Source organism: Corvus cornix, chromosome 9, assembly GCF_000738735.6.
Source record: "Corvus cornix cornix isolate S_Up_H32 chromosome 9, ASM73873v5, whole genome shotgun sequence".
Taxonomy (NCBI): domain Eukaryota; kingdom Metazoa; phylum Chordata; class Aves; order Passeriformes; family Corvidae; genus Corvus; species Corvus cornix.
The window spans coordinates 14,432,851-14,456,100 of NC_046339.1; the positions used below are offsets into that span (position 1 = coordinate 14,432,851).

The 23,250-nt window shown below is 40.7% G+C and overlaps 1 protein-coding gene across 2 annotated transcripts; it reads right to left on the minus strand.

Annotated features, from left to right (window-relative positions):
- Positions 1-2,149: 2,149 nt before the first annotated feature.
- Positions 2,150-20,292, minus strand: DIPK2A (divergent protein kinase domain 2A). 2 transcript variants are annotated; one of them, XM_039556886.1, is made up of 3 exons: positions 19,574-20,292; positions 7,520-7,823; positions 2,150-5,077 (listed from the first exon to the last, which is right to left on the minus strand). In XM_039556886.1, the coding sequence occupies exons 1-3, from the start codon at positions 20,225-20,227 to the stop codon at positions 4,746-4,748; spliced, it is 1,290 nt and encodes a 429-aa protein (XP_039412820.1). In that variant the 5' UTR covers positions 20,228-20,292; the 3' UTR covers positions 2,150-4,745. The 2 variants fall into 2 exon arrangements, with proteins under 2 accessions (XP_039412820.1, XP_019145454.2); XM_019289909.3 differs by lacking the exon at positions 19,574-20,292 and adding an exon at positions 8,763-8,868.
- Positions 20,293-23,250: the final 2,958 nt, after the last annotated feature.

The following is a 23,250-nucleotide window of genomic DNA, read 5'->3' on the forward strand; positions in this document are numbered from 1 at the left end:
AGCAAAAACTAATAGATAAATAATATATAAACTTAACTCTGAGGAAGCTCAGTCAAAATGCAGGATTCTCATTCTGCCTAGTGAAGAACACATTTAGCTCTCAGTCTGGGTTTATATTAACCCTGTTCAGAAGGAGTAAGGCAGATCTGAAATGAATCTCTCAATCCTATTCCTGCTTCCAGGTGCTGGTTTGGTTGCAGAGCAGTGTTGATGCACATGAACCAGGTTCCTTGCCAGCAGCTCTTACCCACATGCACACCAAATGTCTTCCAAGCCCAAATAAATATAAATTGGAACTGCTAATTGGGCAAAAACACACTGAAGACGTTCAGTGGAGGAGACAAGTCCCAGTTTAGGCTGAGGCAGATCTCAGACATGCACACACTGAGGATGCAGAGGCTTTTGTCAGCACTGAAGGGATCCGTAGGGCAACCCAACCCCGAAGGAGCAGAGGGCAGTGCCAGGGGAGAGAGGCCCTGCTCAGGGCACAGAGACCTCCTCAGCTTTTGTCTCCTTCCTGCTGCACTTGCTGGTCAAGCACCTGGATAATGCAGTCATTTATAAATTCAGACAGCTGTGTCCACAAGCAATTTCTACAAAAATGACAAAAAGCATTTCTGATAACATATTTGGTCCTGGAGCAGGTGCGTATCACAGCAAGTATGTGCCACATAACACTCAGGGCTGGTCTGTACTTCCACAGTGTTTTCACGTTTCAAACACTGAACACCACCATCACACTTCCACCAGCCAGCTTTTTACCCAAACCCCACCTTCCTGAAAGGAATGAGGTGACCCTAATACTTCTATTTCAAGTGCCAATTAACTATTTAGGAAAAAAGACAATGTTAGCAGAAAGCAAATCCAGTCTATTTATACTATAATAGTCCTGAATTATGCTGAAAATAAACAGGATATATAAAGATCAAAGACAAACACAATTTAATTAACATATGTATACATAATTTTACTGTTTGGCAGAGGCAAAATACCACCTCTTCTAGGAAGATGTTAACAATAACCCTAATATGTTTTGTATAATACCTTTGGGGAAAAAAAGTAATTAGAAAAATAATTGGGAAAATATTGTAATGGACTGCTGACAATATCCACAAGAGAGACTGGGGAGAACTGCAAAAGTATGTACAGCTGAGACGGACAGGAAGGCAAACAGCTGAAGGAATAGTTATTAAACTATCTTCCCTGGCAAGTTCTCCTCCTTTGTAAACTAGGAATTTTTTAAAACAAAACATCACCAACAACAAAAATAAACACAACCAAGAACATCTAGGTCAAAGAATGCAGGAAGGTGGTCTGAGAAAAGAATGCATTTTCCTAACCTTTGTCAAGTCTCACCCTCCTCTAAAACAAATTGAGAGCTGACAGGTGTTTACATATTTTGATTATATAAAACAGTAAGCAGATGAAATGAGACTTTTTTTACAGAATATTGATTCATATTAGAACTGGAAAAAAAGTAGGATGTGAAATTCAAGACTAAAACCCAGAGTGTGCTTTGCCATAATCCTGTAACTGTGTGCGCTCGCTGCACAAACTCCACTCCTCACAAAGTGTGCTGGCTGTCGATATAGAAGAGAGCAACTCTTAAAAGTTGTTTATGACTAAATCTGCTTTTTGCCAGAGCTCTAAATTTATCCTTAGGAAAGCGAGTGTGAGTGTGCTAAGCTCAACCATCTCCACATATAATTTCTCAAATGAGTGTATCTAAATAAACAATTAGAATTGCTCCTGATATTCTATAAGAAGGGGAATAATTAGGCCCATTATTGGTATACTAATTTTCTACTGTGAGGCACTGAAGTCAGCAAGTTTCCCTTCATTCAATTCCCCAGCAATATTCCCCCAATTTCTTTGCTCAGAATTCTGGTCATATTTTTCCATGCCCTCTCCTGATGGAGGAGGTAGGCCCTTCTTCTAACTGAGAAAATCAAAATTAATTTGTAACAGTAAACAAATTTTTTAATATGTGAAACTACCAAAAATCCCCACTTCTGATGATGGTGCATTCTGGAACACTACAAAAACTAGTTCTATGTATATTTTAATGCATGCTAGACTACGACAATCCCAAAAGACTCAGTTAATCCTAAAAGACTTACTGACCTGAAAATGAATAGCTGAGACAAGGTTCTTAAAGTATTCTTTATTAATATCATTAGAAGTTGCAGAAACAACTTTCTTATAATATAAAGGCACAGGGAGACAATTTTGATAAAATATTCCAAACAAACAGTAACTTACAGTACAAAAGGACAATTTTAATGCACATACAAACCCCAAACATCTCATTCAAAAATATTTCACCATGTTCATCAATAATAATGGGCAATGACTAAAAATATAAATTGTTATTGTACAATAAATATCTCACAGGTGCAAATGGAACAAGATTTATTGCTCTCCACAATGTTTTCCCTGTAGTGTTTTTGTTGTAGTGGGGGTTTTTGGGGCTTGTTTTCTTTTCACTTCAAAGTTCCTTTTACAAGCAGCTTTAGTAACTTGTTTCTGGAGGGACTAAACCCCAAACAAAATCTAACAGAACATTCTGACAGTTACAGAACTGTCTCAAGTAGTAACCAAAACTGGCAGTGTTCGATTCCTTCACAACTTCAACAATCGTACTCCACTCTCTCTTTGGGAAATGTGGTAGATGTTTAAAAATCAACTGTAGTGGTAAGTCAAGGCTTTTATGGTAGGGTGGTAGTACCTAGTCTGAGGATTAGTCTATTTTCTTCAAATAAGTGGATTTTATGAAGAAATATAATAGCTTGTGCCAGAACAAGCACATAAAACTGTTCAAATGAGGGGAGAAATTAAAATTAAAAGCTGCACTGAACATTCTAACTTCAGAAAACAAGACAAGGGACTGGAAACAAATTAAGACTACAGCGGCAATGATCGCGTAAGAGTGAGAATTTCCAATTCTAAAATATACTTAATCATAGAATCTTTAAAGTTGGAAAAGATCTTTAAGATCATCAAGTCCAACCAGCAACCCAGCACCACCATTAAACCATGTCCTCAAAACACAGCAACTTAAGAAATCAAAGAGCACCCTGCATCTCTGCATAGCTCCACTCTGAGCTTTGAGAAAGAAGTCAGTGAGTTTGCCATTTCCCTCACTTGCACTTGCAGAACAATTTCCATCAGGCTTTGATGCAGTACAGGAGGCAGAGCAGCCTGCTCTTGGAAGTAGCACACATTACCTTGCTCAGAACTATGTTTAGCTTGTACAAAATAGTGTTTTATACACGCATTTAAGAAATATTAGTTTCCTTCATTACTGTTACAAGAAGTAATATGCACACATTTCCTAAGAGTATATTTGTATGAACAAGATTTCAGGAAAATGAAGCATAGTAGTTGTAAAAATTAAACAAAACCAAAAACTGAGGAGCAAGCTTTCAAGTGAGTTCTTGTAGCAGTAACTGAGGCTTTTACAAAAACTGTGATTTATGAGAACAACTCTGTATTTACACAAACCTCAACAAGTCCATTTCAACTGCACTGGGAATAATCAAACTTAGCTCATGAAAAGGTACCTAGAGTGAGTACAGCTTACTGGTAAACCAAAAGATGAATATTCAGGAAATTCCATTCAACACACCTCCAAGGATGTAAAACAAACTGCTAACTTGCTTGACATTATTATTCAAATTAGGGTTTTCTCTAGCATAAGTACACAGTTTTAGAAGTTCTTCAGAAAGTAACCTAGGACAATCAAAATCTGAATTTTGAAAATTATTAGCTTCACTAAAGTATAGCATTTTTTGTTTACTATGTGTTCAAAAACTAATAAACAAAACCATTTTCTTTGGTTTATGCTTAACTACACCAGACTAGTAATTTTTTATTTTTAGTCAATCTTCTATCCCCAATTCAAATTAATACTGAACTTTTTATTGTAGTGTCTTTCCAATTTTCAAATTATCTCTGTTAAAAATAAGAGTTTGCTCATACCATGATTTCCTGTTAAACAGCCATGAGTATATACTGGCACGAAGGGAAGTTTTGTACAATAGTTACATTAAGTGATATTTCCAACAGCAGAACCACAGAAGACATTAAACAAATGTTAGTTCAAGTGAAATTTGAGTTTATGATGATCTTAAAAAAACAAACCACAATGTCTAAGCATGGTAAAATACAGTGTAAAACCCCCTAAAATTAGACAGTAAACTTCAGAATCCTGCACTCACAGTAGGAATGCTCTGCACAGCATTGATGTGAAAGCCTGTTCAGTTTGAAACAATGCAGACAGCTAGATTTACCTGGATGTAAATGCCACTTCAAGGTGTTTAAACAAACACAAAAATGAGACAATGATGTCAGGAAAAAGGCCTTTAAAACAGGCCGCCAGTCTAACTTGACTTTCCAAGTAAGAACATCAGTTTCACAAAACTGTGACACTAATGCAGTTTTATGTAAAGTACCCTTTGACACACAAGCTGTCAATTAAGCTATCACAGTCTTTTGTGACCTACTCCCTTTCAAACAGTTAGGGAGGAAAGTCAATAGTAGCTCAAGTTTTAATTCAGTAAGTACCTTGTTTGTTTGCAAAGGAACATTATAACACCATAAAATTCTATTTTTACAGTATTTAGAAAACTGATAAACTAGGGTTTTTTATTCTCTCTTTTTAACACATGAGTCCAAAGCTTCTTTTTTCTATGTGTCTTTGCAATAGTGTTTTAGCCAGTGTTGCAAAAGAATTTCACTGTGGACTACCTCACGTTGTTGCTCAGTTGTGCAAGGTATTCCCGGAGTTCCTTGGCGGCTTGGAATCGACCGTATCTTTTCTTTGGGTTGGCACACTCGTCCAGCAGGGCTTCCAGGCGCCCGTCTTTGGCAATCTCAGCTGGGGGGTCGTGGAGGAGCCCCCCTGAAGTGCCACGCCATGTGGCATGTCTGGATAAAAGGTTCTGACAAACGGCGTAATAGTTGTGGTCCACAGTGACACGAGCACAAAGAATCTCTTTAGAGAAGGACAGACAAGCTTCTTTATCACAGTCATCAAACTTGCTTTCGTACCACACGTCCCAGTTCTCAGGTTTATCTGTGAAATATAAGGAGACAGGAAAAAGAAGTGAGAGGGGGGAGGAAGAAGCGTGTCTGAATACCATCAGAAGCTCAATACACAGCAAACTGCTAACATTTAAACTACAAACCAATTTTGTTTAGATAAACTCTGAAATGTATTGGCCTAAAACTGCATCTGATAGTTTGGTACATCCTTCTGCTGAAATGGTCCTGACAAAACAAAAAATAAGGGAAAGAAAGAAAGAGGGCAAAATAGATTGCTGCTGGTTTTGCTTCCTTCTCTTTGCTGAGTAAACACATGAAATCTACATTCACACATACCCAGAGGAAAAAATGTAGCATGAGCAAGTACCAGAGAACAATCCACAGCCAAAGCTGAGAGAAAAACAAACAAGCAACATGATTTATTCTAGCAACATAGATTTGGTTTCTCCAGTTGCCCTGGAAACTACTGCTGGCAAGTGGTCTACCAAAGCCTAAAACAACATTCCAAAGTAATTACTATAAACTTCTGAAACTTTATCTTCTATCTTACTTTTGACATGGCAGTAACCATTAAGAATATAAAAAAGCAGATGCATTACTTATAATCTTGGAAGAAAGTAAAATTCAGCAAAGCAAATAGCATTTATGTACAAGTACAAACCTCTCTCCTTGGTAGTTTTCTTTAACTTAAAACCTGATCTACATAACATACCTTATGCAGTAATAATACTTAAAAGGTTACTAAGTGGGAGCTCTCGTGAGTTCTTACTACTTATTGCTAGAAAACTTTCATCTTAAGTTTCCAGACTACTGCCAGCTTTGAGAAGAGGTCCTTGTCATGGAGTCCCATAGCTTTGCAGATCTCTCTTAGCAGTGTGAGGTACAAAAAAAAATTAATCTGTGCTTGGCTAGTCTCTGGGCTGACTATTGGTCTTCTCATTCATGGCACACTGACAGTTTAGAAAAAAAAAGAGTACTGAAGGATGACAGTTAAAACTATAAAAACATGGTGTAAGATGTGTAGAATTAACAGCAAATTCAATGTGGAAAAAAATCCAGCAAAGGAGAATCAGAAAAAAGGGCTTCAGCAAATTCAAACATGATATCCCACACAGAGTACAATCAGGTACTACTGTAGAGTGCAATTGGATAGAACGTACACACTGAAATAGCTAAACAGGCGTATTAATCATTCTGGACAGAGATTGTCTAATGGAACTTTCCAGAAGATTCATGAAATCAGTATTAAATGTCAACCACAACACAAGTTATTGTGTTCTTGATTTAGATCATAGATCACACACCAAAATCCTGGCTGGGACAACAGATGTGACACTTCCAGCATTCAGCTTCTGCAAGGAGCTACTTGCTCCTATTCCACATACATATCAACATTTTCAGAGTTCATCTGGATGTCTTTCTGCCTGAGCAATTCAGACATGCTCCAAAAATGAAAGCCTTCAGTAATATTATTTTAAGAGGGAAGGAAAGGAACAGAACAGAAAAGAATGGAACGGACAGAGTTCTAAAGTAAATGTACTGGATATCCAACACATTAAAAGGTTTCCTTGGTAGGCTCATAAAGTTTTAATCTAAGCTTTAGAACGTATAATAAATCTAATAAAAAACAACCAACCAAACAACCCCGAAACGCATTTCCTTGTAGAAAAGTGTGGGGATAGAAAAACACAGTCCAAAACTTAATTCTGCAGCACAACATATGAAGCCTATATGCAAAGCTTAATAAATCCATTCACCCAAAGCAAACTGGAATCACTTGGCCTGTTGCCATGAACTTCTGCAGAATCCAGGGTCTCATGTTCAATGTCTCCAGCCCTTAGGTCTGTTAAATCTTCCTTATAAGCTCAAAAAGAATATAAGCCTATGTGATGCCACTTTGTCAAACACCTCTTCTGCTGCCACTGCTTTGAGCTTTTACAGTTGACAGAAAGAAAATTAATTTGGAAACAGCACTATAATCACCCATTCCTTCAGTTCCATTATTAGAGAACCAACCAGAACCACTGAAGCAAAGTCAGGCTATGGGACTAAGGCAAAGCAGGAACTAACACTGTTAGTCACTCACGGAAAGTAGAATTCCAAGACCTCTAAAAGTGCTTCCGGGAAAAGACAAAAGGGACCTCTCTCTCTTAGCTAAGGTAGACAAGACAGCCAGGCTGCTTATCTGTCCATTTGTCCAAACACACCCAGCATCAACACTCTCTTCCCATCCCCATCTCTTCCTTTATGCAGCTTTACAGTACTTAAAAGTGTCCAGGTACACTCTTCATGAAATTGACAAATTGGTCAAGCTAATTAGTAGTCTAACTGCAGAAGAAAGCTAATTCGTTTGTTAATTAGTAGTCTAGTTGTAAAGCCAACAAAATACGTATTTAGCAACCACACATACTTTAAATATTGCCGAGAAAGAAGTGAGACACATGGGGTGAGGGGAGTGAAAGAAGAAACTTACTCTGTCTGATCAACCTTTTGTCTGCTACCAGAACGTTTTCTGCATCTACAATGATAACTTTTCCATCTCTTGGTCCCACTGCAAAGTTGTCAAAGCTGACATCAAGGAGGTAGAGTGCAAATTCAAAGTCATTATTTGTCAGCTGCTCAGCTATTTCCATTAATTGCCAGGCCAGATCCACTCGCTTCTCCCATGGTGCATTAAAGTAACTCCACAGCTCTTCTCCCACATAGTTGACAGCCACCATTCTTCCGCACGCTCCCAAGTACTTTGCGAATGGCCAACCCTCATCAGATGGAAAACTCTGTATATAAAAAATTTTTGACATTTTAATTAATACAAAACAGTTTAGATTTTAAAAGGCTTTTCAATAAAACTTAGAAGAAAAAGCTGTAAATACCCATCAAAACTATAATCCATATATTTCTAAGTTTCAAAGGGAAAGGAAAAACAATAGAAAATGTATTTATGTGAGCAAGAGGCCTTGCTGAACTAGTGAAGGGAAAAAGTTGGATGACCTGAAGCAATACACAACCCGTATCTAGCTTTCCATATATACACACACACTCACATATATTCACACACACAATTCCACCAACCATCTTTTTCTCTTGGTGTTTTATTACACATCTCTTGTAGTAATTCAAGTATATTTCCCATCAAGATATTCTTGCATTTGATCTTTTAATTAAAATCAATTCTTTTAATAATCTAAAGAAAAAAAACTTCACAAAGTGGCACCTCCTTCTCTCCATCACCATCCCTTCCATTTTTCCTAGTTGATGGGATTCTTTTGAGGTTTCTTATTTTTCTCGTATACCATAACAGTCTGTCTCTTGATTAATTGCTCTATTTATACTGTGTGCTTCTTACACAGGGCCACTTAACATTTTTATCAACAGTAAAATCTGTCTCCAACAGTACCTTTCTGTGAAGTTAACACAAGAGACTGAACAGAAATGACACACTAAAAGCAATTACAAAACAACCCACAACACACCAGCATGGTTTTCCTAATTCAGCTATGCTGAATGTGCCCTAGGACTTCGATATGGACAAGCACTTAAAAAGTACCCTCCAAACTGTGGAGGAATGCTGAATAGGAATGCAACAGGAAGAAACTACAAAAGCGCTAATTTAAGAAACCACAAATTTATAGAAGTTAGCACTCTAAGAGTATGATGTACACTAATTTTAACTATTAGGAGATACCACGTGCCCATGCCCCTTCCTCGTGTTCTACCTTGCTATCATGTCACCAGACACAACTCATGACCAATTCTGCAGCAATGATGTAGCAAAGGTTCTACCACGGTTGGGGTGAACAGCATGGTGGCGTTTCAGGATGCATGAAAGCTTTATACCTCCTGGAAACCACAATGGAAGAAAACATTTATTGTAAACTGGGGAAAGAGACTGGAAGGAAACACCTCATGTAGACGGATCTGAACTACAAGACCATGCAGGGAAGAGGTGCCTAATATAACAAACCTTGTCTATATAGTACACATGAAGAAACTAAAATCATAATTAATATACATAATTGACAACGTTTGCCATTTTTATGGCAAAAAGGCATGAAGCTGCTCTCTAAGGTGGCAAAGCGTAGAAGACAATTTCTGGGCAAGTAACCATGTTTACCACTGCAAAGAACCACCCTTCTTGGTTGGGCAAAAGAGCCATGTTAATTACAGAATAGGTTCAAAGTTTTTGACGTGTCTGTATGTCTGAACTTCAACTCTATTTTTATCACGTGATCTACTCACATAAGCAAAACAGGTTGTGATAAATCCTGACAACAATACAGAACTAATTTCACAGATTTGAGACCAGTATGGCATTTTCAAGCTGTGATACCACATAACTCAGCAGAACTAAATCTCTCTCAGTAATTAAATCTACCATGCAATAGGGAAGACATTATCCAGCCTCCAGGCTTATTTACCTGCAGGATTCAGGGCAATTAATGAAGGTGGTAAGTACAGCCAAATATCTGCCAGTTCAGGTCAAGTGTCACATTCCAGAGTTAAGAGGATTTTGGGGGCATTTTTACTTGTTTTGTGGTTAACAAAATAACCTTCCAACAACTGAAGTATGTGCTAATTCAGTATTCCTTACTTATTCTAAGCAGACTATATAATAAAAACATGGCTGTGGTATCAATAAATGTCACCAAAGGGGTATTTCATGTGCATTTATCATGACTGTATTCAGCCCTGAACCAAAACAAAACAAGAAGCAAATGGCTGTTTTCCATCAAATGAAATTATTTTACCTACATCATATAAACTTCTCTTTAAATTGGAGAAAAGTTACCTGATTCCATTTCCTGATAAGCACAGGCTTAACTAATTTCACCAAATGTGCATGACATTTTCATATTGCTGTATTGTATCAGCACGCAACTCAATGATGCTTAAATATTTTTATTTAAATATTACTTTGGACCACCCCACTCCTTTTCTTTTCCATGGTTCTCCTTTTCTATGTTCCAATCCTGCCCTGCTTATGACTCTGCCTCCCTTTTCAAACACAAATTCAACCACAAGCAGTTGAACCTGGCAAAGGATGTGCTACCATTGGAAGCAAAGGTGTCCCTCCCTTCCAACCCACCAAGCACACTCATTTCAATCCCCTGCACATCATTAGGAAAGCAAGGCTGGTACTTGCTGGGCTGGTGCTCCATTGGCTCAGAGCCTGATCGATATCATCACAGGCTGGGATGTACTGGTGAGAGGAAGAGAGAAGGCCTCAACAGCCGAGTGCAGAAGAGAGAAGGAGCTAAGGGGACTTTTCCTTTCCAGCAGCAGCAGTGATTTATGTAATGGATTAAACTGATTTTCGAGGTACAGCTTTAGACACTGATCTTTCAAATATATCTATTATGGTTCCTGCACTGTGTACACTGAATTTCATTTCAGACAAGAAATCCTAGGAGCAGTCTGGTTTATTCAGAAGTGCACACCTTCATGTTACCAGTAGAATATCTGCATGCGATGCTGTAACAGATATATTTATAACACTGTGGCAATAAAAACATCTTTTGACAACAGGAGTTCGGGGAATCCTGCCAACATCTGCACATGTACAAACAACATCTCTGCTTTGGCCCCCTTCCAACTGGCATGTAACAGCCACATCTACACTTCATTACCCAAGTCAGTAGCCGAAGAAGGGGATAAAAATATGTACAAGTGCCTCATTCAGCAGTTTTTATATTCACTTGGTGAATTTGACAAGAATATTAATTGAGGTGCAGATCTCTTGTCTTTGCAAGCAGCGATTTGTAACTTTTTGTACTATTCTATTTTGAAAGGTGTTTTCTAAGAGGAAACTGCAGCTAGCTTAACACAAGGATTTTTTTGTTCATGTATTAAAATTCTGAAAGTAAGAAATGAAAACAAATCTGTATGACTAATAAACATGTTTTCCATGAACAAGTTGCATTTAGAAACAAAAAGCTTCATAGATCGCTGTCAAAAATCTGATTTCTGTGGAGTAATGCATAACCTTGGTTTTGGTTTCATTTTCTCAAATTATCAGTAGTCTAAATATTTAATTAGATAATTTTGTACTTGAATATGCTATTTGCAGACTTAAAAATGTGCATTTGACAATTAAGGTAAAAACTAAGCTCTTGCTGAAAACCAGAATCAGCTGTTTTGTGACAAAATAATCTGATTCTGATGCACCCACTCACATTTCATCTGTGAACATACACATAAATGCCATGGAAACCATAGATATTTAAACTTTTTAATGTGTTTTAAAATAAAGTAACACATATCAAAAACTACAAATAGGTAGCTTAGTAAGTTCCCCCTCAATAACGCTGTTATCTTTCTGTATTCAGACAAATATGTATAACCTTCTAACAGAAAGCCGGAAAACAGTAAAGATACCAAAAACTTCTGCTACCTTCATTCCCACTGACACACCCCCAAAACATATTTTGCTTGCTCTAATTAGTGTAGCTCCAAGATATCTCTCTAAGCAAGGCTTAAAAACCTAAACAAACCCTGTCAAAGGGACAACAGATATGCTGTTCCTGAAAGAATAATACTGCATTTATGCCTTTAAAAAAAATACACTGTAGTCTCAGAATAAATATTAAGAATTAACAGAGCAAATTTATCACTTCACTGAAGCAGAAAACACACTATCAGTGCATTTGTCTTCCTCACTTCCATCTGTCTAAACCTGAGAAGATGCCAAAATGTGCCAGTGCATTTTGTTCAGAGCTGTGACTTAGATCAGGCAGTGAAGACTCACCAGCTTGAAGCTGATAAAGCCTATTGTATTCTGCAGTAACACAAATCCCCTTTGAATTAAACACTTAAAAGAGTATTAGTTTATCATAATGAAGCATAAAACTCATAATCAAGACCAAAAAGCCAGACCAGCTTAAGTAACAACTGACATTTTTGTTCCACTGTATCACTAAAATCCAAGCTTTTCATTCTCAAAACTATTCCAGAAGATTCTCTATATGTCACCTCCAACATTTGCAGGAAGTGAGTTCCAGCTCAGAAAAAATACCCCAGACAAAATCTGCCCAAACAAAGACCTACCTCTTATATGTGATGAAATTTTAAAAAACACACACAAAACAGAGTGGGGACTTCTCTCCGTGGGACCCTGAAGAACTTCATGGCAAAATTACCCTCTCCCTGACGCCTTCATTAAGTCATCCTGCTAAACCGCATCTGCCCAGGCACAAACAGGCATGGCACGGAGAATTTAAATAGCATGTTCTTCCTCAAAAGGAAAATTAGTTCTCTCTCAGAGCACTGCTGATTCTGCAGTGTAAACAAAAGCAGCACTTGTAGTAGTACCGAGGCAAATAAGCAGAGCTCTGGAACCACGAAGAGCTGGAGAGCAGATTTTACAATGATGCTTTTCGGATCAAAGGAGTTACAAAGCACAGTCTAAACACAGATGCCTCCTTTTGTCAGGAATTGATCTGCATTCTGGAAGATATGTATTCAAATGATTTTCTGAATGCTAGTGAGTACAATGAAAACCATTTAATTCTGAACTATATGCCACACCATTTGACATTTACCTAGAAGTCCCACAGAAGTTATACATATATAGCCAACAGCACAGAGTGAACAAGAGTACTCCAAACATTGGTGTTTCCATTGAAACCATGTTTCTTTTATTTATTTGACCGCTGTTCAAGTTTGACTACATTTCAAACAGTTATTACATACAATTCATGCCAACAAGAAGTACATACCAGGCTTAATTGACATACTATAGGACAAAAATACACAAAATTCTAAATACTCAATTTTTAAGTTGAACACCTCAGCTGTAAAAGCTGTATTTCACAATGCCAGCAGAGATATGCCTCTTTTCCAAATAAATTAATGAACAATGATTAAACTCGAGAACCATAGTAAAGCAAATTTAATGTCATTATTGGTTGTCACCTGTTCAAATTAGTTCGTAGTTCATAAAAGTTTGTTCAGATTAAATTTGCAACAGATGAAAATAATCACTGCGTATTTACTTCTCATCAGTAGTGAGCGAGACAAAAACAAAGCCTCAATTACTTAATTCAGGGAAGTAAAACACAACTCCCCCTATACATCTGACATACCAGAACAACACTGGTATTACAAAGTTTGTAATGTGGGGTAACAAGCATTTTTCTGCTACTGAAAACTACAAGAGCAAGAATTTCTCAGGAGAATTTCTATTTAAGTCTATATAGTGACTTCCCTGCAGCCTTTAAATTCAGACAGCCATTCATCATAATATACACCCCACAATAACGTCAAGAATTTCTAGACTATTTTAAAATATCCCTTATAATTTACCCTACATGTTTTCAGTCTAGGGAACTTTCACTAGAAAGAAGAATGAGAATAGTTTCAGTAATTTAAGGAACATAATTAAATATGACAGTTAACATGACAAGTACAAGCCAATTCTGGTCTAATATGTACAGTCATATGTCACTGCAAAAAATGATTCTTCAGTTTTCAATACAACCAAATCAGTGGAACATTCTTGTAACATGAGGCCACTCCATTTTAATTCAACAAAGAACAATTTTCCGTTCCTTTTAAAAAGATTCACAATGGAAATTCAGTCTATTAAAATCCTAGTATCTATATGAGCCAGGATTTAAATAAGTCCACTCAAGGACATGTCAGGTAGTGCAGATAACTACCTTAAATCCACTACTTGGTTTATGGCAGCAGAATTACAGATCAGAAACACCAAATTGAGTAAAGAAGAAAGTTTAAAGGGTACCAAGTATTAAAACTGAATTGCCATTCTACATTCTACCAATGTATTTAGAATAGAACTACAAAAAATAACTTATGATTAGAAGAGTGTGTATGAAAAAATAGAAAAGAGGAATTTGCCCATTTACTTCTTATGTCTAGATCAGCAAAAAGATTCTGTGGAACATTTGGCTAAATTGCTACTTTGAGTGAATTCTGTGCAAGAAATTGTTTCAAAGTGATCAGCTGAAGTTTTAATATATGTTTACCAGATGTCAACTATTGCTCTCCCCATAACAAAATCAAACAGAAAACCCAATGATGACATGTAGAGAAACCAGAATAATTTTAGGTTATGCGGCAACAGACTGTTCATGCAGAGTAATTATACTAGGAATAGAGATACAGCTGTTGGGTTTGTTTTGTTTTGCTTTTTCCCCACAAGGAATAAGAATGATCAGAAGTTGTGAGAAAAATAAAGTCATTAAGCTTAAGTATTTAGAGAACTAAAACCATATCTGAGGGAGGGGCAATGATTTACACAGGCTATTAAAAATGCAGAAATACTACTATTTGGCACATAGAGATTGGCATTTCCTCTTAGAGAAATAAAAGTCCTTGGGACTTGTAATTTAAATCCCAGACACAAATGTTCACTATCATTCTTTGAAGAATTGTCATTTAAACTGGTTGTTAAAAGCTACAGCTTGAGACAAAGTTGCATTAATGCACTCTGGATTTAATTGGCAGATACCTTCTAGAGTTAGAAGAAATATTCCTTACGTGAAAGCATTTTACCTTAACAGCAAAGTATGTGCGCAAATTCCAAGTTTGCTTTGTGTTGGTCTAATTTTTTCCATAGTAGCTGGTGTGGGGCTGTGTTTTGGATTTGTGCTGGAAATGGCACTGATAATTCAGGGATGCTTCAGCTGTTGCTGAGCAGTGATTACACAGAGCCAAGGCCTTTTCTGCTCCACATCCCACCAGTGAGGGGAATGGGGGTGCACAAGAAGCTCAGAGGGGACACAGCCAGGACAGCTGATCCAAGGAATATTCCATTCCATATGGCATCATGATCAGCATGTGAAGCTGGGGGGAAGGAGAAGAAAGGAGGGGGGACACACATCCAGAGTGACAGCACATCTTCCCAAGTCACCATTCCATGTGATGGAGCCCTGCTGTCCTGGCAATGGCTGAGCACCTGCCTGCCCATGGGAATTGCTGAACAAATCCCTTGTTTGGCTTTGCCTTCCTTATTAAACTGTCTTGGTATCAACCCACAAGTTTTCTCACTTCTACTCTCCCAATTCTCTCCCCCATCCCAGTGTGACAGGAGGGAGCTGCATGGGGCTGAGTTCCCAGCTGGGGTTAAACCACGACACTCTGAAAACAAAGCAAACACAATGACATTTCCATATGGCACCTGGCAACACTGTAAACCAACAACACAATGGCAAGATTGAGGGTTGCAAGATCAGTTATACGTGCACTTTTGTGACAACAACTTATAAACCCTGTGTTTCAGTTTTGCCAGGACAGACATAAACTGTCTTTTCAGGTAAGCATAAGATCTTAGGAGAAATACAATCTAACTGAAAAACAGTTTTGTAATCTAGAAACAATTTTTATTTCAGCTGTCTTGAGCCAGATTGAACTTTCTCTAACTCTGAGAAAAGGAATTTTCTGGTTTTACCCTGGATTTGGGGCATTGTTTTTTCTTGTTTTAAGTACTAAACTTAAAACTTTGCCACTGGCAAAATGTGTCAGACACTGCGTGGTTGCACACCATGGCTCACAGCATGGCAGCTACAGTGGCACGACAGCAGCAGCTCAAGAACTGTTATCCAAAACTGTTAGGAGACTGCCACAGCGCCTCCAAAGAGGAAATCTGGAGGCTGACAGGGATCAGGGCAGGAGCTCTATGAAAAATAAGAGGTACCACACCTTTTGGTTCTATTAACAGTAAGTTTATGTTCCAACTTGCAAGTGAAGATAAGAATGAATCAAGTTACTTGATAAAGTTGAATAACATCCACTATTTAAGCAGATATCACTGTTGAAAAAAATCTCAAAAACTTTCTCCACTGCATCTATTTTACAAGACAAACTAGAAGCTGGGTGGTTTATATCAAGTCCCAGGACAAGGATAAATCTGCTTACATCCATGGCAGTTCTATGAATTCTACAAAGAGCGAACAGTCACACTGCACTCAGTCTGTAATTCAAGTTATTTTTTAAATTTTTCTGTTTCTTCCTAAGGCAACTTCGGCCAACCTATCTTTGCAAGTGCTTGATGCACACCATCATCATATTCAGTTGGAAATAAGATACCATGCATAGATCCTATCCTCCAGGTGATTCCCATTTAAAACACTCTGCTAATCAGTGAATGAATTGAAACAGCACCAAGTTTTGTTGTTGCTTTTGTCCAAGTACAATGTTCATGCCTATATGAAATACTGGTTTAGATGTAGCATTTTTATTACAAATATGACCTTATTTTATTAAAAAGTATTCATCTTTATTGCAGAAAACAGCTATTAGGAGGAGAGAGGAAAAAACCCCAAATCTATCAGAAGTTAAATCTTTAGCATGTAAGTTCTTTCGTTCAAATGTGAATTCATATGAAAACTGCAAAAGGATTTAATTAGTGAGTAGTTTAGCAAGATTCTACAGAAGAAATATTAGTGTTTTAATACCCCAAAAAAATATGTGAACTGTACTTGAACAATACTACCGCTGTCATTCCATTTCCTTAATGAAGTAAAATGGCAAAAGGGTCTAAATTCTTCCCTGAGTACACCTGGACAATAGATGTGAACAAAGATTAACAAGAAAGTTATGAAAAACACAAATAGTGAGTTAGGATTACAACATGTAATCTACACTAAACTGTGCAGTGTTACACTTCTGATGAACAGTAACATCATGCTATGGGTTAAAGCCCCACCTGAAAAATTCCCACAGCAGAAGCTGTAAATCAGTTGTGACGATGCAGTTCATGAGCAACACCGCTTCAGGAATAATCCATACTCCACACAGGCTTCAAGCTAAAATCCCAGTCGCTGATGAAAAGCCTCATAATCCACAAATTGCTGGGTCTTGTAGATGACTACAGTGAATTTTCTATTATAAATGAAAGATCAAGCTTTGAATTCCTACTAAATTGCCTATTTACATTTAGCTGTAATGCAATTAAGCAACACAGAACTTAAATGCACTGTACACCAGGAGTTTAGACATTATCTCTACTTCTAAACCAAAACTGTTATGAATAACAGTGCTCAGTCACTGTAGTGTTCCATGAAAGGCTCAAGGCAAAAATAAGCAATATTTTCCTTGTGCCCTCCAGTGACAGACAGCATGAGTTAAATCCATCTATTTATTGATTTATTTTAAATTAAAATCTGATTCTTCATACAACATTGTGTAGGTTTCTTTTCTTGGAAGCAGATAATTTTTAAAACAAGCCTGTAAGTTTCATTCCCATAGCACTACCTGCCTTCATCGACACTGCAGAAACTATACCATAAAATGTTTTTTATATGTTACGTACTAATACGAACAACCTCCTCAGTAGTCAGTTATCAATTCTAGAAAGTAACCACCTCTCGCACGTTGCTGTTGCAAGAGCTGCAGAATACAGAATTACCCGTTCCTTACGTGTTTCTCAGGTAGACACAGAGCCTGGAGTACTAGGGAATGGGAAGAGTTCATACAGATTCATGTATTTTAGATATTTCATTCCTAATTGAGGGAAGGTCTTCAAACCTCAAGTACCCATTACCAAAGTTAGTTAACACTCTTCTGGAGAAACCACTAGGAGTGTTTAAGCACACAAAGCTGGCCTGAAGCTCCCCAGAAATATTGTCCAAGCTATGCCTAAACATCAACATTTACAACACTATGAAACATTTTTGATCTGTTAAAAGGTGGCAGACTTGCTTTAATATGCTCTGAACTGCTAAAAGCTGCCTCATTTCCCACCAGTTTGACCTGCTCTGTTCTCAGATGCACCTTTGCTAAAATAAATGTCGAGCAGAATGCTTAAGTCCATCCAAGATTTTATTCTCTTTAGCAAATTTGCTTGACAATCTCAGGACTCTTCTACAGTTCATCAAGAAGCTGAGAGGAATCAACGGTCTTAATCAACCCACTGCTTATGATCCAGCCCATTACAGTAAATGCTGCAAGTGTACCATACCCTTTGTAAAGAATACGTTGCCCCGTGAATTATGAAGAAACACAGCTGTTCTCTGGCCATCTAGGTCTACGCTCAGTATGTTGAAACCACTGTTGAAAACCAAAAAAGTAAGTTGTATGAAATGCAGCCAAAACAAATCACTTCTCAAAGAATTTCTGAATATACTCAGCAGAGCAAAGCAGTTTTGATTTTCTTACTTAAGTGGAGTTTCCTTTCTCACTGTGCTCAGGAGCAACTTCATAGCAAAATGGAAGAGACTTACTGTTCCCTCAAGTCTGCTGAGAACCAAACTGGAAACACACTTTGAAAACAAAACTGAAGAGCTGTACATGGAGAGACTGAAGGGCAGAAGGCATACCACCCAAAAACATATGTAATTTGTAATTAAGTTCATAAATTGATTTTATAGAAATTAGTCAGTAGGCAAACTTTCTGGAGGGTAAAGCCTTGCAGCACTGCTTTTTGAGCATTTCTTGGCCTCTCACTAGAGAAACAGCAGATGTTAACAGTAATCATGAGGTGATGTTTTCAAAACATATTTTCAAATATTATTTTAATCATACACTGGATAAAGGCAAGGACAGTTTAGTAGTTAGACAAAACAGTTCTTATTCCAAACCTAGATACTAAAGGCACACTTGGGAATTCCCTTGATCATGTTAAAAGCCAAAATGCAAGGCATCCCATCTGAATAGATACAGAATAGAAGCAACTGCGTGGTGCCACAGAATAGAAGTTTCCTATGCATTTTTCACGTAAAAATTTACATAACATATTAAAGCACAAATTTCAGGTAGGTGCACATAACCCACGCCCCTAATTAAAGACTAGGAAATAGGTATTTGTAGTCCGAAAACAGACCGACGAATAAATGAACAGTGTTCTCTCTTCAGCGGTTACCTATCTCTAATTTCTACCAGCAGTAACTATATTTAGTTCACATTAAGAACATGACATAGCACATGAGTCAGTTTCTGACAAGGAAAGCACAACAGCATCGCAGCACAGTCTCTACGCACTCTCTCTTGAACTAGACCTTAAGAAATGAATCACGGGCACCCACAGCTCCCTGGGAATATATGAATTGTGGAACACGCTGACACCGAACTATGCGAAAGGCACAAGTAAGCAGAGAGCATCAGCCGCCAGCACTGACCCGCTGCGCTCCTGCGGGACGGCGGCTGCCGCTCGGTACCCGACAGCACAGCGGTATGGGGATGGAGTTAAAACCCTGAGGAGGACGGCAAATCGGGAAAACACACGCAGTCTTTGAGGGAGGAAGGAAGGAAGGAGGAGAGCTGATGAGGCTGAGCGAGCTAAAGAAACGCCTCCTGCCTGGAGGCAGGGACCCGAGACCCTCTGCTCAGCCCGCCCCGCCGGTACCTCTGCAGGAGAGTCAGTCAGGGCACAGAGCCAGCGGCGGCCCCCGCGATCCGGCGGGATTTGGGGCCAGCTGCCCGGGAGCCCTCGGCCCCCGCCCGCAGACACGGCGGCAGCGGCGAGGGGCAGGAAGGGCCATTCCGGCGAGGGTCCCGCCGGGACGGGCAGCACCGGGAGCACCGGCGGGAGCAGGCGGACGCCCACTGGGGCACTGCCGGCCGCCCTTACCTGCAGCACCAGCGGCTCGGGGTTGAAGGCGAGGGTGATGAGGAGCTGCATGCGCTCCGAGTCTTTCAGGTTCCGCAGCAGGAAGCTGCCCGAATCCTTGGTCTCAGCGTAGCGGCGCACCAGGCGGTCGAGCAGGCGCTGCGAGGGGCAGTGCACCAGGTCGGACCAGCCCTCCACGGCGCCGGGGGTGAGCAGCCGCACGTCGCCGTTCAGGCTGGCGAACTCGGTGGCGGGCAGCGCCTGCAGCAGGTCGCAGCGGCCCCTGCCGGTGGCACGGCGGCAGATCTTGGTGTCGATGTCGGCGAGCTCCTGCGCCGAGCCCAGGCGCTTCAGCACGACGCGGCGGGAGCCCTCACGGGGTTCCCCGTACCGCGCGAAGTACACGTTCTTCACGTTGAAGAAGTCCAGCAGGCGCAGGCGGCCCCAGCTCTCCAGCCGCAGCTGCCCGTTGAGGAACTTGCGGCACCAGCTGGTGCCCCAGCAGGCCGGGCACTTATTGAGCTGCAGGAAGCGCCGCTCCGACAGCTCGTTGCGCTGCAGCGAGGCCAGCAGCGAGTGCGTGTTCAGCACCAGCGCCGCCGCCAGGCTGCCCAGCACCGCCAGCTTCACGTAGCGGTACAGCCGCCCCAACTTCAGCGACACCAGCCGCAGCATCGTCCCGGGCCGCGCCGGGCCCCCCGCCCTTCGCCGCGCTCGCTGCCCGCCCCGGCCGCGCCGCGGCTCCGGCTCCAATAAACTCCCCGCCTCGCTGCCCGCCCGATAAAAGGCGGCCAAGTTACTGAGGGGCCGGCGGGGAGGGGGAGGGCAGGGGAGGGGGGGCGGCGCCTGCAGCGCGCGGGCCCGGGCGGACCCGCCCCCGGGGAGGGGCTCGGGCTCCGCCGCCGCCGCTCCCGCCGCCGCCGAGCCCCCCGCCCCAGGGGGCTCCTCCCCCTCCCGCCGATGGACACGCCCCCGGGGGCGGGGCCTCGCGCGAGCGCCGCCGGCCGCCAGCGGTTGGCTGCGCGTGACGCCGCACAGTCGCGTGCGGCCCCGCCCCCTCCCCGCCCCATCCCGGCGCTGGGGGCGGGGCGCGGCGCCCTTCCCGCCCCTCGGCCCCCGGCACCGCCGGACTCTCGAGCCGCTGTGGGAGGGGGCGCGGCGCTGGCGGTGGCTGCCGCCATGTTGTGTGTGTCTGTGGGTGCGTGCGTGTGACTCTGTCTCCGTGTCCACCCGCCGTCTCCGTCCCCGCTCCGTCCGGGCCACCAGCGCTCGCCCGCTGCCGGCGGAAACCGCCCTACCCGAGGCCGGCCCGGGACGGCCGTGCTGCCCCAGCAGTGTCCGCCACTCTCCGTGTGGCCGCCGCAGCCTCAGAGCGCTGCGGGCGCGCGCCGCCCGCCCTCAGGGGTCCCGCCGCGGTTCTGGCCGTACCGCCGCGTCCCAGCTTGGCTTGCTGGTGCCACGGGACAGGTTCTCTCTTTCCCAGTGCTGGCAAGGGGCAGTTGGTGTGTCTCGTTTTATCGTTGGAACACTACACCTGATCCTTCGAAATGCATTCGTCCCATCCCACTCCGGGGGGGAAGAACCGTGCAGTCACCCTGCTGAGGAACGTACCGTGCTGTGAGGCTGCCTCCACAGCGTCCCTGTGAGTGGTGTCCCCGGCAGTGCCTCAGGCTCAGAACCATTCTATAAAACTAACAACAGATAACAGAGATTAAGAAAAAGGGTGAAAGTCTTGATCTCGTTTGACACTGTGCCCTCACCAGTTAAAGACAACTTTCATATTGTGAGAAGTACCTCACTTTATTACCTGTTCAGTTCCAAAAGTGTAGTAGGAATATCATTGGGAGAGAAGTGTAGCAGACGGCATAATTTCCAGTTATTCCATATGCGTTATACTAACATCTAAGTGCTTAGTATCTAGAATATTGGACACACATTTGTCTTTTTATATTAGCATGTACTGATATCCCTATGTATTGCGTTTTGACATTTTTATGTCTAAAGTATTTATCATACTGAGATTTTGTCACTGTCTATATCTGATTCAACATGCCTTGTTAAATGCTGCTGATAGCAGCAAATTCTGGTCTACAAACTAGTGGGTTTATTACAAAATAAGTATATACATAAACAAATATATATCATCTCCCTTAACTCAAGTCTTCAATAGGGGATGCACTGCTTGAGGCTGTATTTCATATAATCGTAATTGATCCTGAAAGATGAACTGATTTTTTTTTTCCTGCATGTAAACGCCAAACTCACTAGCTAAACGTGTTTGGTCTTTACATGGTGGTAGTGGTTTTTTTTATCTAACAATATCTAGTCCTAAAGTCATTAAATCACTAACAAATCCAAATATAAACAAATATACTGAATTAATGTTTATTTTCTGCATTGCTTATTTCTCAAGTTTTCTCATTTGCTCCTTTTTAGGGAAACAGCTTGATCCTTCTGAACATGAACAGAATATTTTAATCTTTACTAGATGAAAACATTTTAAAGTACAAAGAATCATTTAAATCATTTATTATGCTCTTTCAACAGCAATGTAGCGTTCTTAAAGCATTTGATATCGCAAATTCATAAACAAATAAATCTGTTTTTAAACAGATCAGAAAACTCGTTCTGTAGCTATTTCTGGTTTCACTGGCATTCACTGGAGACTCTGGGGGTTGTTTGTGAGGGATAAAGGAAGGTGGAGGCTGCCTTTTTATACGTCTTTAACTTGGTTTCACAGATTTATGAATTTTGGGTAAAGAGAAAAAAGAGACTGAAGGGAAAATGCAACCATTTGGATGACTAAAATGTGGGGAAAAAAAGGTTGAGGCAGAGTTGGAAAGAAAAAGCAAAGGAGGGGGACCAACTGAGTAAAAAATGGTTAATTCTGAAAGAATGACAGATGTATCTTGTAGCTTTTAGAAAGTCTGATTTGTGGATGATCAAAGTGCAGGGGAATGCAAAATAAACTAGATAATGCATTATAATGCATGCATTTCCCATCTTTTTAGAATTGCCACCTTCTGACTAACCTTCAAAAACAACTACAGTAGTTTTCCTGTGAAGACTTCATTATATATGACAGTGTAATTCATCAAAGGTTGCAGTGGCTGGGATGCAAACACAGGCCATCAGTGGAGTGCCAGTGCAGTTCTCTGATGTTTAGCAGGTTCTCACAAAGGGCTGGGCCATAGCGCAGCAACAGGGTCTCAGTTTGCTCTGTGGTATGAAGTGCCATTCCAACAATTACCTATCATTGCTGCCTCCGTCCGGGGATTTTTTACATCTCCCATAACAATGGTGTATTGGAGTTAAGCACAGACCTTTTATACAAGTGGACAGAATATATTCCCACTGTTTTCAGAGACATCAAGAGGCCTCATGGTGATCACAGACTCTTCAGCTGCAGAGATGTCTTACACAACGTTAAATTATCTGGTATATTGATTTGAAAGAAAACTTGAATAGATCCAGGCCTCCATAATGAGAAAGCAAACAACCACCCAGAATTTAAACAGTTTAGAATGAAAAGAGAATCCAGCAGCTCTAGTGAAAGGTCTGACAACAGACTCTCCCTTACTAGGGCACGTCACTCTGAGCTCTTGTTTCAAACTAAAGAGTAAGCAGCTGTTCAAAATGGCAGTTATCTCAAAATCCTTGCAGATACTGCAAAACTGTTTAGAGTATCTTTTTTTTCT

What these genes read in the sequence shown, in the direction of transcription:
- DIPK2A (XM_039556886.1), bottom strand. Translation starts at nt 20,227, where the DNA reads ATGCTGCGGCTGGTGTCGCTGAAGTTGGGGCGGCTGTACCGCTACGTG. An exon ending in CCGAGCCGCTGGTGCTGCAG is followed by an intron (nt 7,824 to 19,573) that starts GTAAGGGCGGCC and finishes TTTTATATACAG; the next exon opens with AGTTTTCCATCTGATGAGGG. An exon ending in CAAAAGGTTGATCAGACAGA is followed by an intron (nt 5,078 to 7,519) that starts GTAAGTTTCTTC and finishes TATATTTCACAG; the next exon opens with ATAAACCTGAGAACTGGGAC.